The 18,168-nt window shown below is 39.5% G+C and overlaps 1 protein-coding gene across 1 annotated transcript in view; it reads left to right on the forward strand.

Annotated features, from left to right (window-relative positions):
- Window positions 1-18,168, forward strand: part of KCNH5 (potassium voltage-gated channel subfamily H member 5) — a 159,186-nt gene that overhangs the window by 37,940 nt on the left and 103,078 nt on the right. The window contains exons 5-6 of the mRNA XM_061464210.1: window positions 1,500-1,615; window positions 6,393-6,785. Coding sequence (XP_061320194.1) covers window positions 1,500-1,615; window positions 6,393-6,785 — 509 coding nt within the window. The remainder of the gene's footprint in view (window positions 1-1,499; window positions 1,616-6,392; window positions 6,786-18,168) is intronic.

Consider the following 18,168-nt stretch of genomic DNA (forward strand, 5'->3'; position numbering starts at 1 on the left):
AAGGTTTAGATGTGAAAAGTTAATAAAATACTTCTTTTTTTTTTTTTTACCTTTTCCCAGTGCATTTTTTATGTGCATTTTTGAGGTCATATATAAATATCCTGACACAAATGCTTTGTGCTGAGCTGGTTGTGGGTCATGATGTTTAGATCTGTTTTGATTATTAAAGGATGAATAACGGATTTACGTTTGTGTGATCAAGATATATATGTGGTAAATTGCAAAACCAAATTGTAAACTATTTTATTCTTGAAGTTCTATTGTCTTGTCTGCTCTATGCTCTTCATTTTATCTACCGCAGGGCTTCCTTTAACTTTCCGAGTCCGTGACTCCTACCAGACAACAGGCATTTAAAAATAAACCTAGCTAACAGGAAACACAACATTTCTATTTCTCAGCTGTGACATTTCCCCCAGTTTTCACATACTCAGCATTCAAGTTAAAAGTAATGCCTTCTCCCGAACCCATTTCCTGTCCATAAGTTGTTTGACATTTTATACACACTTGTGTAGTAAAATACCAGGTTATACCTGCCTAAACCGAGTGTTGAGCGTATCCTTCAGTGCTCCTGGTGAGCCATGTCCTTCCTGTGGATACATGGATTTTCAGTTTTCCTGCTTAACACCAAGGTGCTACACTGTTTAAACCCCTGGTGTTTTCTTTGCTACTGCGGGTCTACCTCATCCATTGACGCATTACTCCAGATGTCATGTTTGAGTGTTTTCCCAGCAGGAACGATGTGATGTCACATTTCCAGGTCGATGCTACCGTCAGTAACAAACTCTTTCTAAATGTTGCACAAAAAATTCCCTAGGGCCTGCCCAGTGTGTAGGTCTCAAGCTACCATTAAGGCAGCTGTTTATCATTAGTTTAACAGCTAAATGTATTTCTTGATGCCATTTAAAATCTAGAACTTAATCTGTCTTTAAAGTCTTAATGATTTTTATTTTATTTTTTTTAATTCTGAAGTGTTGCTCTTGATGCAGTCCTGAATTTTGCTGATTTTGGTTGTATTATTTTTTTTTTTGTCCCTGAAATCTAGTTGGGGTAAGAAACAGTAAAGACTTCAGGATCAGACTTTTGGGGCTGCTCCAGTGGCCCTGAATCAGCAGGAGCCTTTCTGTAGCTGGGGAGGATTTTACTTCAGCAGGATTTACAGACTTGGGAATACTTTGCATTAACTTCAGTGGCTTAGAATTAGCTTTCAGCCCCAGAAGGCTGAAAGCACAATGTGATCCCTCTAACACAATGTCTCCAAAAGGCAGAAGAAAGAACGAGCCAGAGCATTTTGATTTCACTCAGATTTACTTGTAGTTGCCTTGAAGCAGGGGTATTTTTCCTCTTTTGCAAGTCTTAAAGCCTGGAGTCTGATGCTGTTCTGTGCAGCCATTTAGAGCAACTATTCAAGTCTGAGACTTAATATCCATAAACATGAAGGAGATTTACTAGCAATGAATGAGGTCTGAGTACTTCTGACAGGATTTCCTTCTTCCCTGCAGGTTGGACGAAATTTGCTCGGCTGACGCGGGCCCTGACAAACAGCCGGAGCGTACTGCAGCAGCTAACGCCAATGAACAAAGCTGAGGTGGTGCACAAGCACTCCCGGTTAGCAGAAGTAAGTGGGGCAGATACCAGTTTGCTACTTTTGTAAGGCAGGAAGAGATGGGGAAAAAAGCCCTAATACCCGTTAAGAAGAAATATTTTTAAAGGAAAATATTTCCGAACCCTGATTTTTTTTTCAGCATCCCTTCTGCTCATCCTAAGCAGCACTATGTGCCAAGCCCATGTTTCTGGGACAGGTTATGTTCTTTCAGTCATGAAAACAGTCTCCATAGGTCATTTTACCTACACTGCCCTATTTCTGTGGATGCAGTTCTCAGTTTGCTGCCTGTTGCTTAACTTGGGGTGTGCAGTGTGCTGCTCTACAAACTGTTTCACAGTGACATGGAACCGAACTTGACATCTTTGAGCCCTGTGGATGGTCGCTTACTCTCCCAGGGAAATGTTTGATGAACCTCTTTGGAAGTATCCCTGTCTAGGTCCATGGGCTTGTGCAAGGCACACTGACTACATATGTACCTTAATCTCAACTTTCTTGCAAAGTCATTCCTGCAATATTTTGCTCATCACTTTTTTCTTCAAAACTGATGGAATGAACTCTTTGGCAGGTTGCAAACATCTCCTTAACAATGCAGATGGTGCAACAAGTGAATGCCTTCAGGTTAACTGATGAAACAGAGGTACTGCATTCATCTTCATGTACATTGGTAATGAAAAACATATGGGTCAAAATATATGGTCAGAATGTATGGTTTACTGAAAATGACAGCCCTAGACACATCATGCCAGAGAGTTTGTTTTGGGTTCAATGCTAAGAACTAGTAGCAACTTTAAATGCTTTGGTTTTTTTTTCATTCCCTTTATGGCTTTAGTGGACTTCAATAATAAAGGCACTAATTAAAATCAGAATGGAAACCCATAGTTTTCAGGTGTTTGGCAGTGTGGTATTTCCCCTTGAATTACCCTGTATCAATAACTTGGATGACTGCTGAAGCTACTCTCACATCTTGCTTTTCTAATTCATGACATTTCAGTGTTCTGTAAATCCAGTTACATCCATTTTTGGTTTGATGTAGAGAAGGGAAGACTGGAAAAGATATGGTAACATTATTCAAATAAGTCTAAAGCAGTTACATAGAATGAGGGAGGAAATTGTTCACCAAGACCACTATAGCTAGAGAAAAAGTAATGGCATTAAGTCACGGTAAGTAGGATTTAGATTGGGCAATAAGAAAAGTTCAGGTAAGGGAGAAAGTTGTACTCAGGAATAGGAGGGAGAAAGTTGCTTGAAGAGTGTGCAGTCTTCTCTTACAAGTTGCTTAGAGCTGCAGACTGCTTTCTAGGCAAAGTGCTGTGAGGAATGCAGACTGAGTGGAGTTATACACCATCATGGTACAGGCCCCACTTTCTGTACTCCTGTGTCTGAGGAGAAGCATTGTCACAGTTCATCCCTTGCAGTACTGCCCACTTTCATCAGCCATAACTATTATCAGCCATTTTCATTAGTTGTCAATAAGAATAATTCAGAGAGTCTAACGAATGCAGCTGACTAACACGACATTGTGTATTCTTTAGTCATTTAAAATTAAAAATTCATGCAGCATAAAAGAAATAATCATTATAGTTCAGTGGTCTCCACAGCCACTTGCTGCCCACTCACCATGTCAAACTCAGCATGAAATTATGTTAAGAATGCTAATTATGCTTTTACAGTATCATGGGTACTCCTAAGCACTCCACCACCGGAGGCATAGGGAACTATCAAGCATATGTTCATTACATTTGGCTTGAGCCCTAAGTAGCTTTTTATTCCAGCTATAGTGAGGCTGTTTCCAGCTTCTGCCCCAGTGAACAAGGCAGGAAACAAATAGGTCTGGAGAAACTGAGGAATAAATCCCAGTCCTGATTTATCATGCCAATAAAGTGTTGACCACAGATGAGCCCAAAGACATAACTGGCAATAATGACCAGATTATGAGTCAAAGCCAAAACAGTGTGTTAAATGCAGGGTATTATTTTGGCACAAAGGCTGCTGTGAAAAAATGACTGTATTGATCATTGCTTTTATTCCAGGGAAGGACCCATCAATCCAGCAGCAAGTTCAGTGCGCTTCAGTGGCCAGCTAAACCTTTCCAGTTGGTGGTTGTGGGAGCACTGTTAGTGAGCCTTGCCCTGGTCACTAGGGAAGGAGCACCTGAAGGTTGATATTTTTATATTACCAGATGTTTGGCATCTGTGAGGGTCTCTGGCAAGTGCTGTTGGGACCACACTGCTCAGTGTGCGTTGCTGTTCATCTGGAGCTCAACCCATGGCTTAGTGTTACATTGAAGCTGTTGTGATATGAGGCTGTTGGCAAAGGGAGCAGCCATGGTCTCCTGGAGGTCTTTGCCACACTCTCACTGCTGCCTCTGTGGTGGGTCTAGTGGTTTTCTGGCTACAGGATAATTTTTGCAATTCAGCTGACTCTGTAGAAAACAAATTGCTAACTAATGTAACAATAAGTTAGTTTTTCATCATGTCACAGAATCACAGAATCACAGAATCCCAAGGGTTGGAAGGGACCTCAAAAGATCATCTAGTCCAATCGCCCTGACAGAGCAGGGTAACCTAGAGTACATCACACAGGAACTTGTCCAGGCGGGCTTTGAATATCTCCAATGTAGGAGACTCCTCAACCCCCCTGGGCAGCCTGTTCCAGTGCTCTGTCACTCTCACAGTAAAGAAATTTTTCCTGATGTTCACATGGAACCTCCTATGCTCCAGTTTACACCCATTGCCCCTTGTCCTGTCACTGGACATCGCTGAAAAAAACCTAGCTCCATCATCCTGACACTCACCCTTTACATATTTGTAAACATTGATGAGGTCACCCCTCAGTCCCCTCTTCTCCAAGCTAAAGAGACCCAGCTCCCTCGGCCTCTCCTCATAAGGGAGATGTTCCACTCCCTTAATCATATCTGTGGCTCTGTGCTGGACTCTCTCCAGCAGGTCCCTGTCCTTGAACTGTGGGTCCCAGAACTGGACACAATATTCCAGATGCAGCCTCACCAAGGCAGAGTAGAGGGGGAGGAGAACCTCTCTTGACCTACTAACCACCCCCCTTCTAATGCATCCTAGGATGCCATTGGCCTTCTTGGCCACAAGGGCACATTGCTGGCTCATGGTCATCCTCCTATCCACCAGGACCCCCAGGTCCCTTTCCCCTTCACTACTGCCCAGCAGGTCAGCCCCCAACCTGTACTGGTACATGGGGTTGTTCTTCCCCAGATGCAAGACTCTACACTTGCCCTTGTTGAATTTCATCAAGTTCCTCTCCGCCCAACTCTCCAGCCTGTCCAGGTCTCGCTGAATGGCAACACAGCCCTCTGGTGTGTCAGCCACTCCTCCCAGTTTAGTATCACCAGCGAACTTGCTGAGGGTACACTCAGTTCCCTCATCCAGGTCTTTGATGAAAATATTAAACACTATATGTCACTTTAACCAACTTGCTTTACAGGTCTTGATCACTAAAACTGACTTTTTGGAGGGTGGGATCAGGTAGGCAGAAGCAGGTTTGCATCACATGAGGTTACAGCCTGTCACTGGGACAGATTAGGCATGGTGGGAAGCCACATCCTCCAACACAGAATGAGAGGGGCTGCTGTTGTTGTCCCCTGGTGATTTCTGAAGAACACATTTTCAATAGAGCCAGACTTTTACTACCTGATCTCAGTGACAGCTTTCTCATCTTAAAAATAAGACTGCAAAGAATTAAGGGAGAATCCGTATGTGTGGTACTTTCATGTTCTTAGTTGTTGTGCTGTTTATTCAGAGCCATTAGTCTTCTTCATCGAGGAAGAATCCTGTGTTTGATCATTTTTACATATATGGGACTGTGTTTTGCAATCTAACTGTCCCTGCTTCAGTACGGGACAGGTATAGGGCTGAAATGAGGTTTAAAGTTGCTGGAATGATTCATTTTATCCCATACAGTCTTGAGATCCCCCAAAGTAAAAGGTGTTATTAGTTCCACAATACACATGAATCTTTCAATTGTCAGTGCAATATACCACCACGTGCATTCCTTCGTGCTTTTGTTTCTTGTCTTGAACTGAGAAAAGAGGTAATTAGATTAGCTGGGAGAAATGTCTTAAGTGAATTTGGCTTGGTTTCTATGAAATGTTTCCAATACCACATTTTACAAAAGTGCGCATCTAGGAGATTATAGGCATGCAAAAAAGAAAAGTAATTACAAGAAATAAAAGCCACTAGTGATATTGAGCTTGTAAGTGCAACAATGTTTTGAAGAAAATGAGAGGGAAACATGATATTGCTAGGGTGTTAAGACAGAAATTGTGCATGCAATGCTTCATTTTAGAAGGAGGTCAGCCAGCAAAGTTGAAGTCTGGTTTACCTTGATATACTATTGTTCTGGCACAACAGTGGTTTAAAAAAGAGGTCAGTCATGAAGGGCTAGTCTTGTAACACTTACAAAGGTGAATGGATACACATATTCATAACTGCGAAGTATAAGCTGGTATGTCAGTATGCACAACCTGTTTATGGAACCCCTCTGCCCTTGCTATTGGGATGGTTTTCCTTTCAATCAGTCCATATGCAAAAGCCTCCCTTTTTGCAAGAATTTCCTTAGATTCTATGTTGTTCCCATGCACCGGGTGATAGCTGCCTCCACACACTCTAAATAAATCAAATCATTTAGAACCAGCGGGTTGACTTGCAATGTCCAACGAACACAGTCACATCTTTGTGCTGCTCCTTACAGAAATCCATAAGCCCCCTTATTGGAGTATATTAATTGAAATCAGTAACATTTTCTTTTCTGTCCTTTACAGGTTCTCCAGCTGGGATCTGATATTCTTCCTCAGTACAAGCAAGAAGCTCCAAAGACTCCACCACACATTATACTACACTATTGTGCTTTTAAGACCACTTGGGACTGGGTCATTTTAATTCTAACCTTCTACACGGCAATTATGGTTCCATACAATGTCTCCTTCAAAACAAAACAGAACAACATTGCCTGGCTTGTGCTGGACAGTGTCGTGGATGTTATTTTTTTGGTTGACATTGTTTTGAACTTTCATACAACCTTTGTTGGCCCTGGTGGAGAGGTTATCTCTGATCCCAAACTCATAAGGATGAACTACCTGAAAACATGGTTTGTGATTGATCTTCTATCCTGTTTACCGTATGACATCATCAATGCCTTTGAGAATGTGGATGAGGTAAGTGATTGTAGTTTTAATTCGGAATTAATTTAAGGGCATGCCCCCTGGCATCTGGCAGCAATAATATGCAGCTGCGAAGGTCTGTTTAAATGTGCAGGGATAGACAAAAACTGCTGGTCTTTAGCTATGCAGAATTCCTGTGTTGAAGAGGAGGTGTCTTATCACTTCAGCACCATGTGTGTATGTGTACATTAATGCATGTGGGTTTTAGAATGACTTGCTTGTCTTCCAAACACATTGTTGCATGTCCATATCAAAATGGTCTGGACCAGTTGGTATGTCCCCCGTCACAGCCTCCCTTTTCATACCCAGCGATTGCCTTTATGCAATTCTTAGAATCATAGAATCATAGAATAGTTAGGGGTGGTAAGGACCTTAAGATCATCTAGTTCCAACCCCCCTGCCACGGGCAGGGACACCTCACACTAAACCATCTCACCCAAGAAATTCTAATCCATTGCAAGGCAGACTAATATGACTTGACATAAATCATAAATTAACATTATCTAGGTGTTCCTGCTCCGGCAGGGCGATTGGACTAGATGACCTTTTGAGGTCCCTTCCAATCTCTAGCATACTGTGTACTGTGTGTGTACTGTGTGTAAATAATCAAAACTCTGTATCTGCTCTGGCTGAAGCTGGTGGCAGGCTTGCCACTAACTTACTTACGCAAAAGTAGAGAATGAGGATTTTTAAAATCCTGCGCTAGGGTTAGTTTTTGAAACATGCTGTAACTTTTTTTAATTTGTGATATATTTTTAAATGTCTAATTGAGAGGGAGATTTATCTCTTATTTTAAAAAAAAATGATCTTGAGCTATAGCTGAAATTTTAGAAACTGAGGAGAGAAAACATAAATATCTTAGACACCGAATTAAAGCTTAACTGCTAAATGTTATTAACATTTATGAAATCAAGCTTGCAGCCTGACATAATAGAGAAAACAAGCAATAACTATGACAAATAATGCACGCACAAGTCACTGCAGAGAAAATTAATTACTGAAAGGCAACTATAATGGCATTAGGACTTGTTTTAATTTTTCTCTAGAGCCTTTTATCTTTAGGGCTATAAACAGACAAAAAAACCTTTGCTCATTTTTTAACATTTTTCCGTTTTTTTCTAAGAACACTGTTGAGTGGTTGTTTTGTTGGTTTATTTTATTTTTTTATTCTCAAGTTCTGCGGTTCTATATCTTCACTATATAAAATCTACATTCTTATTTTTTTAATGCAGACTTTGGAGCAGGTTTTGTAGAGCTCCATTAAAATTCCATCCCTGTCTCTGTGTTGAGCACCATCTTTTGACATTGTTCCATTTTATTTATAGCAAATATGACAGAAGTGATAATACTTGCTGCTTAAATGCAAGATCATATGAGGGCTGCCCGTCTGGAAGCAGGATGTACAGTCAGGCTGTGTAAGGAGGTGGTATTATCAGGGTTGTCAATATAGTACAACTATTTAAGATAACCAATTTCAGACTAAGAGGAACCTGATTTTTATAAAAATGCAGCATTGTCTCCAGATTTTCATGCTTTACTGTGTAAAACAAATAAAAAAATTCTGTGTCCAAACAGTACAGATTTGAACGATGAGTTAACTTCTTTCTCTAACATATAGAGAGGAAATAAACCATCTGCAATACTTGTGACAGTGAAGAGAATTGCACGCATGATGCATTATAATTGAGGTATGCTTAAAGTGGCAAACTTTAACCAGATGTAATAACAATAACAAGATAACAGGGATCCTAAAGCTGTGATCAGTTTCTTTCAGACAAATGAAATACGAAGTCCTTTTTACTAAGAGAACCCATAGTACCATTTCTTTCTTATGAAACTGTGTGTCATGGCTCTTGAGCCTGCAGCAAACACTGGAGTATAATTGCTTATGTACTTGATTTCAAAACCCTCCAACTCCAGTTTTCCCTAGTGCCTGTAAAGAATTGATTTTGAAGAAAGGTGTGTAAACAGTCAGTCTTTCCCTCTTGGGTATACATTTTCCTTTTTTTCTTTCTTCCAGGGGAGATATATTTATATATATATATATATTTATATGCCTTCATTTGTGACATTTAAGTCTTTTGAGCTGATGGGTGTGTCCTGGATGGTTGTAGTTACAAGTGCTCTTTCTTCATATGGCTTTTAGCATTTATTTTAACTGGTACTTCTTTTCCTGGATTTAACCTTTTGCCCCACTAGCAGCTCAAACACTGCTCATAGGTAAAGAATAAGTATATCAATAATGTTAATTTGAAGAAATACTCTGATTTAAAGGAGAGTATTCCTCATTAGAAGGTGTTTCCTCCTTAATGCAAGTAGAAGTGAGAAGAGCTCTTTTAGCCCTTGATTCTGGTAAGTTTTAGCTCTTTATATTGCCCCTGGGTGTTTGATGAGAGTATTCGTCTTTACCATTAAAATTGGTGATTGTGGCATTTCAAAAGTTAACAGAAAATCAGAGCTTAGTGGTAAAGACCTCGGGGGCAGGTCCCGATGATATGGTGGTGAAGGATGGACCCAAATCAGAGTGAATAGCCCTAAAAGCCAGCTGAGTGAAATATTATTTTCCAGATTTTCCTTCTGTGTCCTACCTTCATCCCTTTTTCCCCATGAAGCATGAAATGCACTCTTGTTAGTTGTTAAGGGACAGGGTGAGTAGGGGTGCATGCCACTGCAAGCCGTTTCTTTCCTTCCCTGTAGGCAGGTCTCTCATAAAGAAGGCTATGGCTGAGGAAGTTTATGTTTGTTTCTCTCAGTTATAGATGGAGAGTACCATATGTGATACAGGTGCTTGAAGGTTCTCACTCAGAGCCTGCTGAATCATTGTATAAGATGCCTTATGCACTTGAGTACTATTTTATGAAGTAAGAATTAAGGAGATTAGTCAAAAGATTAAAATAAAAAAAGGAGTTTGAAAAAGGGAAATTTGAGTTTCTTTACTGAGGGTTGAAGTTCTTCAAATGCAGTTAGTCTTTGCTGGAATAAGAACAGTGCCATTTCCATCACAGAAAACATTAGGCCAAGGCTGGAGTCTTGTGAAATTCCCACCTGAGGCAAACATGACTGCAAATCAAAGTTATTTTGTGGTGACTGGATGCAGAGCCCCAGTAGAAGGGTATGATGGAAAGGATTATGACACACAAACAGAGAACTAGGAGGATTAAAATGATCTGAGGTAGAATTAGAGGTGTCGACTTTCATACCTGGAGTTACAGAGCCAGGCTGTTACAGTCAGCTCAGGGAATTTGGATGTATGGCAAGGAGGGAGAAAGGTAAGATAATGAGAGAGAGACCTTGCACAGCATAGAGTGATCTAAATAGATGTGAAGGGAGAGGAATTAAATGGTATTGAAAGGGTACCACTTAATTGTTCATAAGTGGTAAGTGGTATTGAAAGGGTAGGAAAACAAGGTAAAATAGGCTCTAGAAAATGAGTTCAGAGAGAGGAAAGGGGAATCTGTAGTGGGATATGTACTTTATTTAAGAAAATTGGTAGAATGATAGTCCTAGAAATCAGGAAAATGCAGAGCATCTTTTCTAATTGGGAAACATGCACTGAAATACATTCTAGCTAAGCCAAAGAAATACAGAAAAACATTTCTATATGGATGTGTGAGAAGGGGCACTATAAAACATACTGAGGAATCCAGCAAATTCTCAAGGTACAAACCAGAATGGAGGGCATGTGCTCAGAGTCTGGAGCTAGGCTGGTTTTATTATTCCGTTTTTAAAAGTAAACCAGTACTCTGGAACTTCAGATTTAGTCCCAAAGTGCATGTTTGCCAGTCTCTTCTTTTAAATTAAATAAAGAATAAAGAAAAAAAGTTTGGAGTAATGGGAGATACGGTGTTTCCACCCAAAGATTTTGGTCACATAAAGTTCTTACTGTTGTTAGGCTGGGAAGTGTATAGTAACTGAATATTTGATTTTTGTCTTGGAGTTACATGTCCCATGTAGTGAATCTATTTCTTTCCCTGAGTATTTAGCTCTTCCACTGGTATATGCGCTGTCATTTGTATTTCTAAAATCATAACTTCCTACTTTTGAAGCTAGAGAATTATGTTACCTTGGGACTTAGCCTTTTTATGTGTTCTGCCTATTAGAGAGAGATAAATATCCAACCTCAGTCAGTCTGGGCTACCAAAAGGTTGATTATAACGTGGGTAACTATTGATTCCATACAAGTCACAATTATCAGAGTCACACTGTACTGAAGTTGTCAGCAGATGGGTTTACAGTGTGCCTGCAGACACTGATCCTATTGCTTATTCAGATATGATCAAACCATGCCACAGCTCTCTTTGGAACCAGACGCATAGATTTATATTCCGGGATGTTTGCAAGTGCTTGACTTTTGTCCCATGGACCCATGCAATTGGGAGAGTATCTGGAACTGGAAGGGACTCAGGTACTCACATTCAAGTACAAGCAGGCTGATACAGTGCTGCTGAGGGCTGCATTTGAGCATTTGTAAATTAGTGTATAAAGTAAATATTCCCAGGACTAGGTAGATGAACAAGGTTTTGGCCAAATGGGAAGTGCTTCCCCAAATTAAGTGTTAAATACATTTAAATACAGCTGACACCCCCTCCCTCACCTTTCCTATTTGAAAAAAAGAATTGTTTTTTGTGGTTTTTTTTCTTTGTTGTTGTTGTTGTTGTTATTGGTTTTTTTGTTTGTTTGTTTGTTTTTTCTTTTCCCTTCTTCTTGTGTGGGAGTTTTCACTGAGATTCATGAATTTCTGAGTTTGTAATGAAACAAAATCTAGAAACTTGATCTCACCTCTACCAGACATGACACAGGCGTATGTGCATATTGCAGGAGTAATATTACATACTTCAACGAGTATTACATATTGCAATGAGTGGACCAGATGTTAGGAGCATACATACAGATAGTCAAATAGATGGTTTTCAAATAAGTTGTATAAAAGATTGTCCTTTTTGCAAAAATTAGTTTTCATGAGCTAGTGGCTGGAAGTGAAAGAAGACAAATTTAAATGACCTAAAACACTGGAGTTCTATGTCTACAGTTTAATAATGCAAGACTTCAAAATTGGCCTTCAAAATTCAGTGATCACTGCAGGACATATTAAGACATGGAATCTTTGTAATCTACTTTTGATTACTGTTATCGATCTATTTCAGCAGTGGCAGAAACTTCTTTGCATCACTCAATAGTAACTAAAACAGGAATGTCTATAAACTGAAAGCAAGCAAAACCTGATGCAACTAGTTTAGCCATATTCACATCTTCAGTGCTGTACTGCAAAAATTCTATTTTCAGGATATATTTGAAAATGGGTTTATGGACCCCAGACTGAGTGACATATGCAAGGTGAAGATGAATCAGTGGTTTCCTAGAATGTGGCTTTGGCTCTGAAATGAAGTCTATGGCTAGCTACCTTTCTTAAATATAGGAGGCTGACATGGAGGAAAAAAAAAACCCAGAACTAAATCCCTACTACAGCCAAGTGTTAAAGTTATGATGAAAACTCTTAGCAATATAATGATAGACGTGCTGAGCCTGGGACCTGGCATTTTCCCCTTTGTTATTCAGTCAGATGTCAATGAAATATGAAGAATGCTGTCATTGTGCTGTAGTGTGCAGAAAACTGAAATATAATAATACAATGACTTGGTTATGATGTCCAAATATAAATGTATCCACCTTAGGCATATATTATACCAGCCCTCCAGTACCCAAAGGTGGCCCACAGTGTCCAAGGCCAGGCTGGATGGGGCTTTGAGCAACCTGGTCTAGTGGAAGGTGTCCCTGCCCATGGCAGGGGGGGTTGGAACTATATGATCTTTAAGGTCCTGTCCAACCCAAACCATTCAGTGATTCTATGATTATGTGATTCTATTCATCCCTGTCACTTACTCACTCCTGCCACCTCTATTGCACTGCAGAATTGTATCATGTGTATATCTTTTATTCAAGCAAAGTTTTTATTCAGTTTCTTCTACTGTTTAATTACCAGATTTTTCAATGCTGTGCAAGATCTGGGATGTTTCTGCAGGTTCCCCTGTGGAGACACATGAATGTCGTCTTAATATGAGAGGCAACTTGTGACAGGAAAGGCCTGAACCAGAGTCAATGCAGGGATGTTACACCACTCTCATGAGCAATATGCATACTGAACTGTAATTACATGTCTCAGTGGGTTTTTTTGGTTTTGTTTTTAATGTGCTGTATGTGTTACTGGGAAGCAGATGTTGGGTACAAGCCATTAAAAACAAATCTTTAGTCAGAGCCGTATTAAGTGATGGAGTCCAATTCGGGCAAATTGTGTGTGGAGTACTTTCAAGGGAAGCTTTGAGTCCTGTGTGATCCCGTTGCTTGCAGAGGAGGGAAAGGCTTACAAAGGAGATAAGGCAAATGAAGTAATCCTGTCATATATTCACTGAAATAATGCTGATGGGAATAGCACAAATCCACGTTACAGAGATTGCTAAACACAGCCATAAATGGGAAGAAAAGTCGCAAGCTTAGGGATGGGCAATTGCTCTGCACAAAATGGAGCCAAGGTATAGCCTTGGAGAAACTAACTGCATGGCTAATATCAGAATTAGCAACGTTTTACTAGCAGAACAGCCGTGCAGCTTGGTGTGAGTATTTTGTTGAAGACTGAGTTTGTGTAAAATCTGCCCCTTGCCTCAGGGTTATGTGTAGTTCCTTCCAGAAGTACTTGCAGAAACACTGCGGCTTAGGTTACTTCCTCCAGATATTTCTTCTCTTTTTATTTCTATATAGGCAGAGGAAATTTGTAGTTAGTTGCTGGCATTAAATTACTGGCTAAGTTCAGTTTCCTGTTCAGCAGCTGTCCTAACCAATGTGATACGCCTTCCTCCCCTTCCCATTTCATCTTCCATCCAGCTACCCTAAGTGACAATTACCGGATTTTATGATATCATCCTCTTTTTTCCCCCACTTGGGCACACTGATGCACTAACAGTACAAGATGCCACATCCACTTAACTTGAATCTAGAAGAAATATTTTGAAGTCACCCTTCTTTTTATAATCTCAGTTATTCACTATTTGAAATGTATTACATTGTATAGTTGTGCCATAAACGATTCAGTCAAAGTTTATTTCTAATGTTATAGCTTATTGACATTTTTTGGGGGACGGGGGGAGAAAAGAGGGAGGGAGGAGAATATCTCCTCATCCTCCTGGGGAAAAAATGATAAACCTGAAGCAATAAATTTAGAGGTGCTTTCAGAAACTGCATGAGAAAACTGACTTCTGACTTGCTTTCATTTTACTATAAAGACTTGATTTTGTGCTCACTGCAGTCTACTCCCATTTCTACCACTGGTGGAGGGTCAAATATTAAATAGGCTCTGCTGCTGTCTGGACCCAGGATCTAGATAGCTTGTGCAGAATCAAAGTCCCTCACTCCCATGTAATGTAGATTTACATAAATTGGATGCAACCCTAAATTAAATTCTTACAGTGGTGATAAATCAGAAATTTTGCTTTTTTATTCTTCTCATTCTATTCTCATTTTGATTTGTTACTATGCAACTTTATTACATTAATTGTTTACCTAAAAAGAAGGGTTTCTGAGGTATGGTGGAAGATTTATTTTAACAGTAACTCCAGTAAAGAAGCATTAAGGAGCTATCCAGGGATTTTAGAGCTAAGCTCTATTTAAGTAGCTAAGCTCAAAAATTTCTTTTGGAAATGATTTGCTGGTTAAATTTCAAACAGCCTGTACGTCCTCCTGGATTGTTCTCCTGCACTGCAAAGAATAGTATCTTCTGGATATGTGCCAGACGGCTCACCTGCTTCTTGTTGGCAAGACTCACTGTTTTGGTTCCCCAAATCTGTAGGTACTGTGTTTCCTGTTACACTGTGTACCATCATGCAGTAACTGCTCAGAGAAGATTGGCCAAGGTTTACAAAACTGGTGCCTTTTTCACTGCTTCAATAGCAAATGCTGAGCTATACCTTGACTTTACAGAATCATCTAAGTGATTTGGGTGATTTTTTAATGGTTTTCTTTGTTTGATTGTTTTTATAATTACTTCTAATGACAGAAATGTAATGAAAGTTCTGTCCATGCTCTTTTAAATAAAGTATTTGGTCTGTATTTCAAAATGTACTAACATGTGATTAATCTGATGAAACACAGGGCCACGTGTAGTCCGCAGGAGATACAGGCACATTCAGGGAATGGCTCCTTGTCTCCAAAATAGGTATGAGGAGTCACCCTGCCCTAAAATACCTATTTCCCACCATTGACTGTAATGACATCCTAGTGTGACTAGCGCTCACATGCAGATCCTTCCACAATACATTTTGGATTGAGATGATAAATCCTTCCCTTGAGACTGTATTTTCCTCACTTCAACTTTTCAGAGGATAAAAACAAAAACCGGAAAAAAAAAAAAAAAAGAGGTAAAACTTACAGGGACCTCTTGAGTCACAGGCTTTGGTGGGGCAGATGCATCACATGACCCTTCTGATAAACTGGTCAAAATCCACCTTAACTCATGTTGTCTGCAAATCTGTCTTAATTTGCAATTGGTGCATGTGTCCTTGTGCTAGCCTTCTAGGTTAAATGTTTCTTTTCTTGCCTTCATGTTTATCTCATCTCCTCGATGTTCTTAGAATAGTCATGTTACGTCTATCCTTCTGTGTGCGTTCCTCCCCTCTCCCTCCTATTTTCCTTTCCTTAATCTAAGCAAACTGACCTTGTCCAGAAACCCTGTTTATGAAATGTAACGAAAATTTTCTTGGCCATTCCAGCTGCCTCTCTTTGCGCGGAGCTAAGTTAGAGTACATCTCTTTAGGGCAGTATGTATTACTCCAAGTACGGAATTCATCTTGGCTTTGTAATTGGGGTTTGTTTTTCTCCTCTTGATGGTGAAAGCGCTCAACTGATCTGTCCTGGAACTACATTAACCTCTTCTGTGAGTGGAATCACTATGTGTCACTGTGGGATTAACTCATAGACCCAAATATTTCTTTTTCTCGATAATCTTCAGATAAAGATCTTTTTAGTTCTAGAGGTTTTTGTTAATTTGCCCTGTAATGGATGCCTTGAGACTGTATCATTAAGATTTATCGCACTTTCCTTTATTCCCACCCAGATACTTTTTGTACTTAAAGTGTGTTCCAAGGGTGTGCCATCAGCATATTTTGTGATCCTGTAATATTCCTCTGTACTTCACAAAGAAGCTGAGAGGTGACATTTGTAACCCTTGCTAGACTTCCTTTTAATGGTTCCCATTTTGCTATCCTGTTGTCCCTCAACACCACCTAATTGTGGTTCCTGTTTTTTTGTGCTTCCTAATAATTTCCCCCCTTGCATTTCTGAAAGACTGCATTTATTTTATTTAGAAAATGGGGTGTTTTATCAAAGAAAGCTATCAGGAAAACTTGGCTAGATCTCAGCTAACCTAAGCTTAGAAAGCCTATACACTGATTGCATTTTGATTTATCTCAGAGTTTCTAATTACTCTTTCCCTTAACATTTGTTCAAGTAATGTATCTGTTTATTTCCTTCTTGATGCATTACCTTTTCTGGAAAACATAAACATAATCCTTGAAAACTAAAGCTAAGAATTAATTGATTTTTAGCCCAAGCCTGGATTATTTTTACTTCATTGCAGCTTGGTTACTTTTGTTGTTCTTTTTTTCATTTATGAATGTGAAGAATCTTTGGGTGTTTGTTCTTTACAAGGAAAAGTTCAACCTGACATTTGGCAATTCTCACTTTATCTCTGTTCTTTATACCCTCTAAGGTGTAGCTTTCTGTTGATCCATTGTTTATTTCTTACAGATTGTCAGTTCTCTGGTTTTGTTTTCTTCCTTTGGGTGATTGCTTACACAATTATAACGCCAGCTTTACAAGTTTTTCTCCTTCTTTGAGATACAGCCTCTGGAAATTTTGTACGTTTTGCTGTAAGGACACTCAGGTGTTCTCTGCTGCCAGGTGTATGACCCTAATATCTCTCATGGTCCAGTTGTCTTCACGTGTGATTGTCTATAGCTCAGTATACTATCACTTATAATGTAACAGCTCTTGCTTTTTTTGTGATCAAGAACCCAAATCCAGTTTTCTTTGTGATAGTTCCTTATTAACTGATTCAATTCCTTCTTCAAGCCAATGAGGACTTCTGCAAAATTGCATCAAAACTAAATGTAGTGTAGCATCACCTTCTGTGGAATAATTGGCTATTCAGTGAAGAAATAAGCATGCTATTAGATCTGTAGCAAATCTCAGTCTACTGTTATTAATAGCAGTTATTCTCCAAGCTCATATCGAGAGAGATAAGTCTCACATTGTGAGGCAGTGCTCTATAATATCTATCTCTATAATATATATCTCAGTAATAACATAATACAGGTTTGGATGCTACCCAGATCCAGGCTATCCAGGTTTCTAAGGATGGGTTTAATTTCTCCTCCTGTAAGCTGTGTAAGTGATAGGCTTTAGCTTCTTTGTATTCAGGGGGAGGGGAGAGAGAGAGCTCCAGGAGGTGATTCATCCCATCCCCAGCTGTCTGAGATGGATTGGGTGAATCACTCTCCTGACATGCCACTTTCTTCACTTGCCACAGAGTGAAGCTGACTCTTCACATAGACCAAATAGTTGGCTGTAAGGCTGCAGCATTATGTAAGATCAATCCCACCCCAGCAGGGGAGGTAGAGCTCAGTCATGCCGTGTCTGTGTCTTGTTCAGGTGTGCTCAAACTCAGCTTACATGAAACCATTTTGTTCTTGCATGGAAATAAAAAGTTCAGCCTGGGCTACAAACTCCTCAGAGGATTTGATTGCTTTAATGGCTAGTTTTGTTATATGCAGATTAGTGTGACTGCTGCATTTAGCAACCCTAAGCATATTAGCTTAAATTTAGCTTGAGGTCTGTATATACTGCAGTCACACCTTTGACTGCAGTGGCAACATGCCCTACAGCATTTCATAGCAAGTTTCCAAGCTCTGGTTCTTGGCCACTACATAAAATCTTAAAAAACACAATGTTCGGGGCATCAAAACACAGTGAATATTCTTCTGCTTTTTTTTTTCCTCTGAGCTTTTCTGAGACAGTGCTTTCTGTTAAATGATGCAGTTAAGAGCCAGGAGGATTTCAGTTTTAGAACACATTTAAAATGTGTGTTTCTTTTTTTTGTTACTATTGCTTATGTGTCCACAGCAAACAACAAATAAATGAAAAATCATGCAGTAAAATCTAATTGGAAAAGTTCCTAGAGTTAAAACCTCATTTTTTCTTAATAATTAAAAAAAAAAAAAAAAAAAAAAAGCATGAAATTTACCACTTCAGCAAACCGGGATTTCATTTTGAGGTCTAAGCAGATTTTAGTGTATTTAGATGATAGAAAGTAATGGATGTTTTTGGTTTTATT

Source organism: Pezoporus flaviventris, unplaced genomic scaffold (assembly GCF_033815535.1).
Source record: "Pezoporus flaviventris isolate CSIRO_AGI_PZ_B2104156 unplaced genomic scaffold, CSIRO_AGI_Pfla_v1 ptg000036l, whole genome shotgun sequence".
Lineage (NCBI taxonomy): Eukaryota > Metazoa > Chordata > Aves > Psittaciformes > Psittacidae > Pezoporus > Pezoporus flaviventris.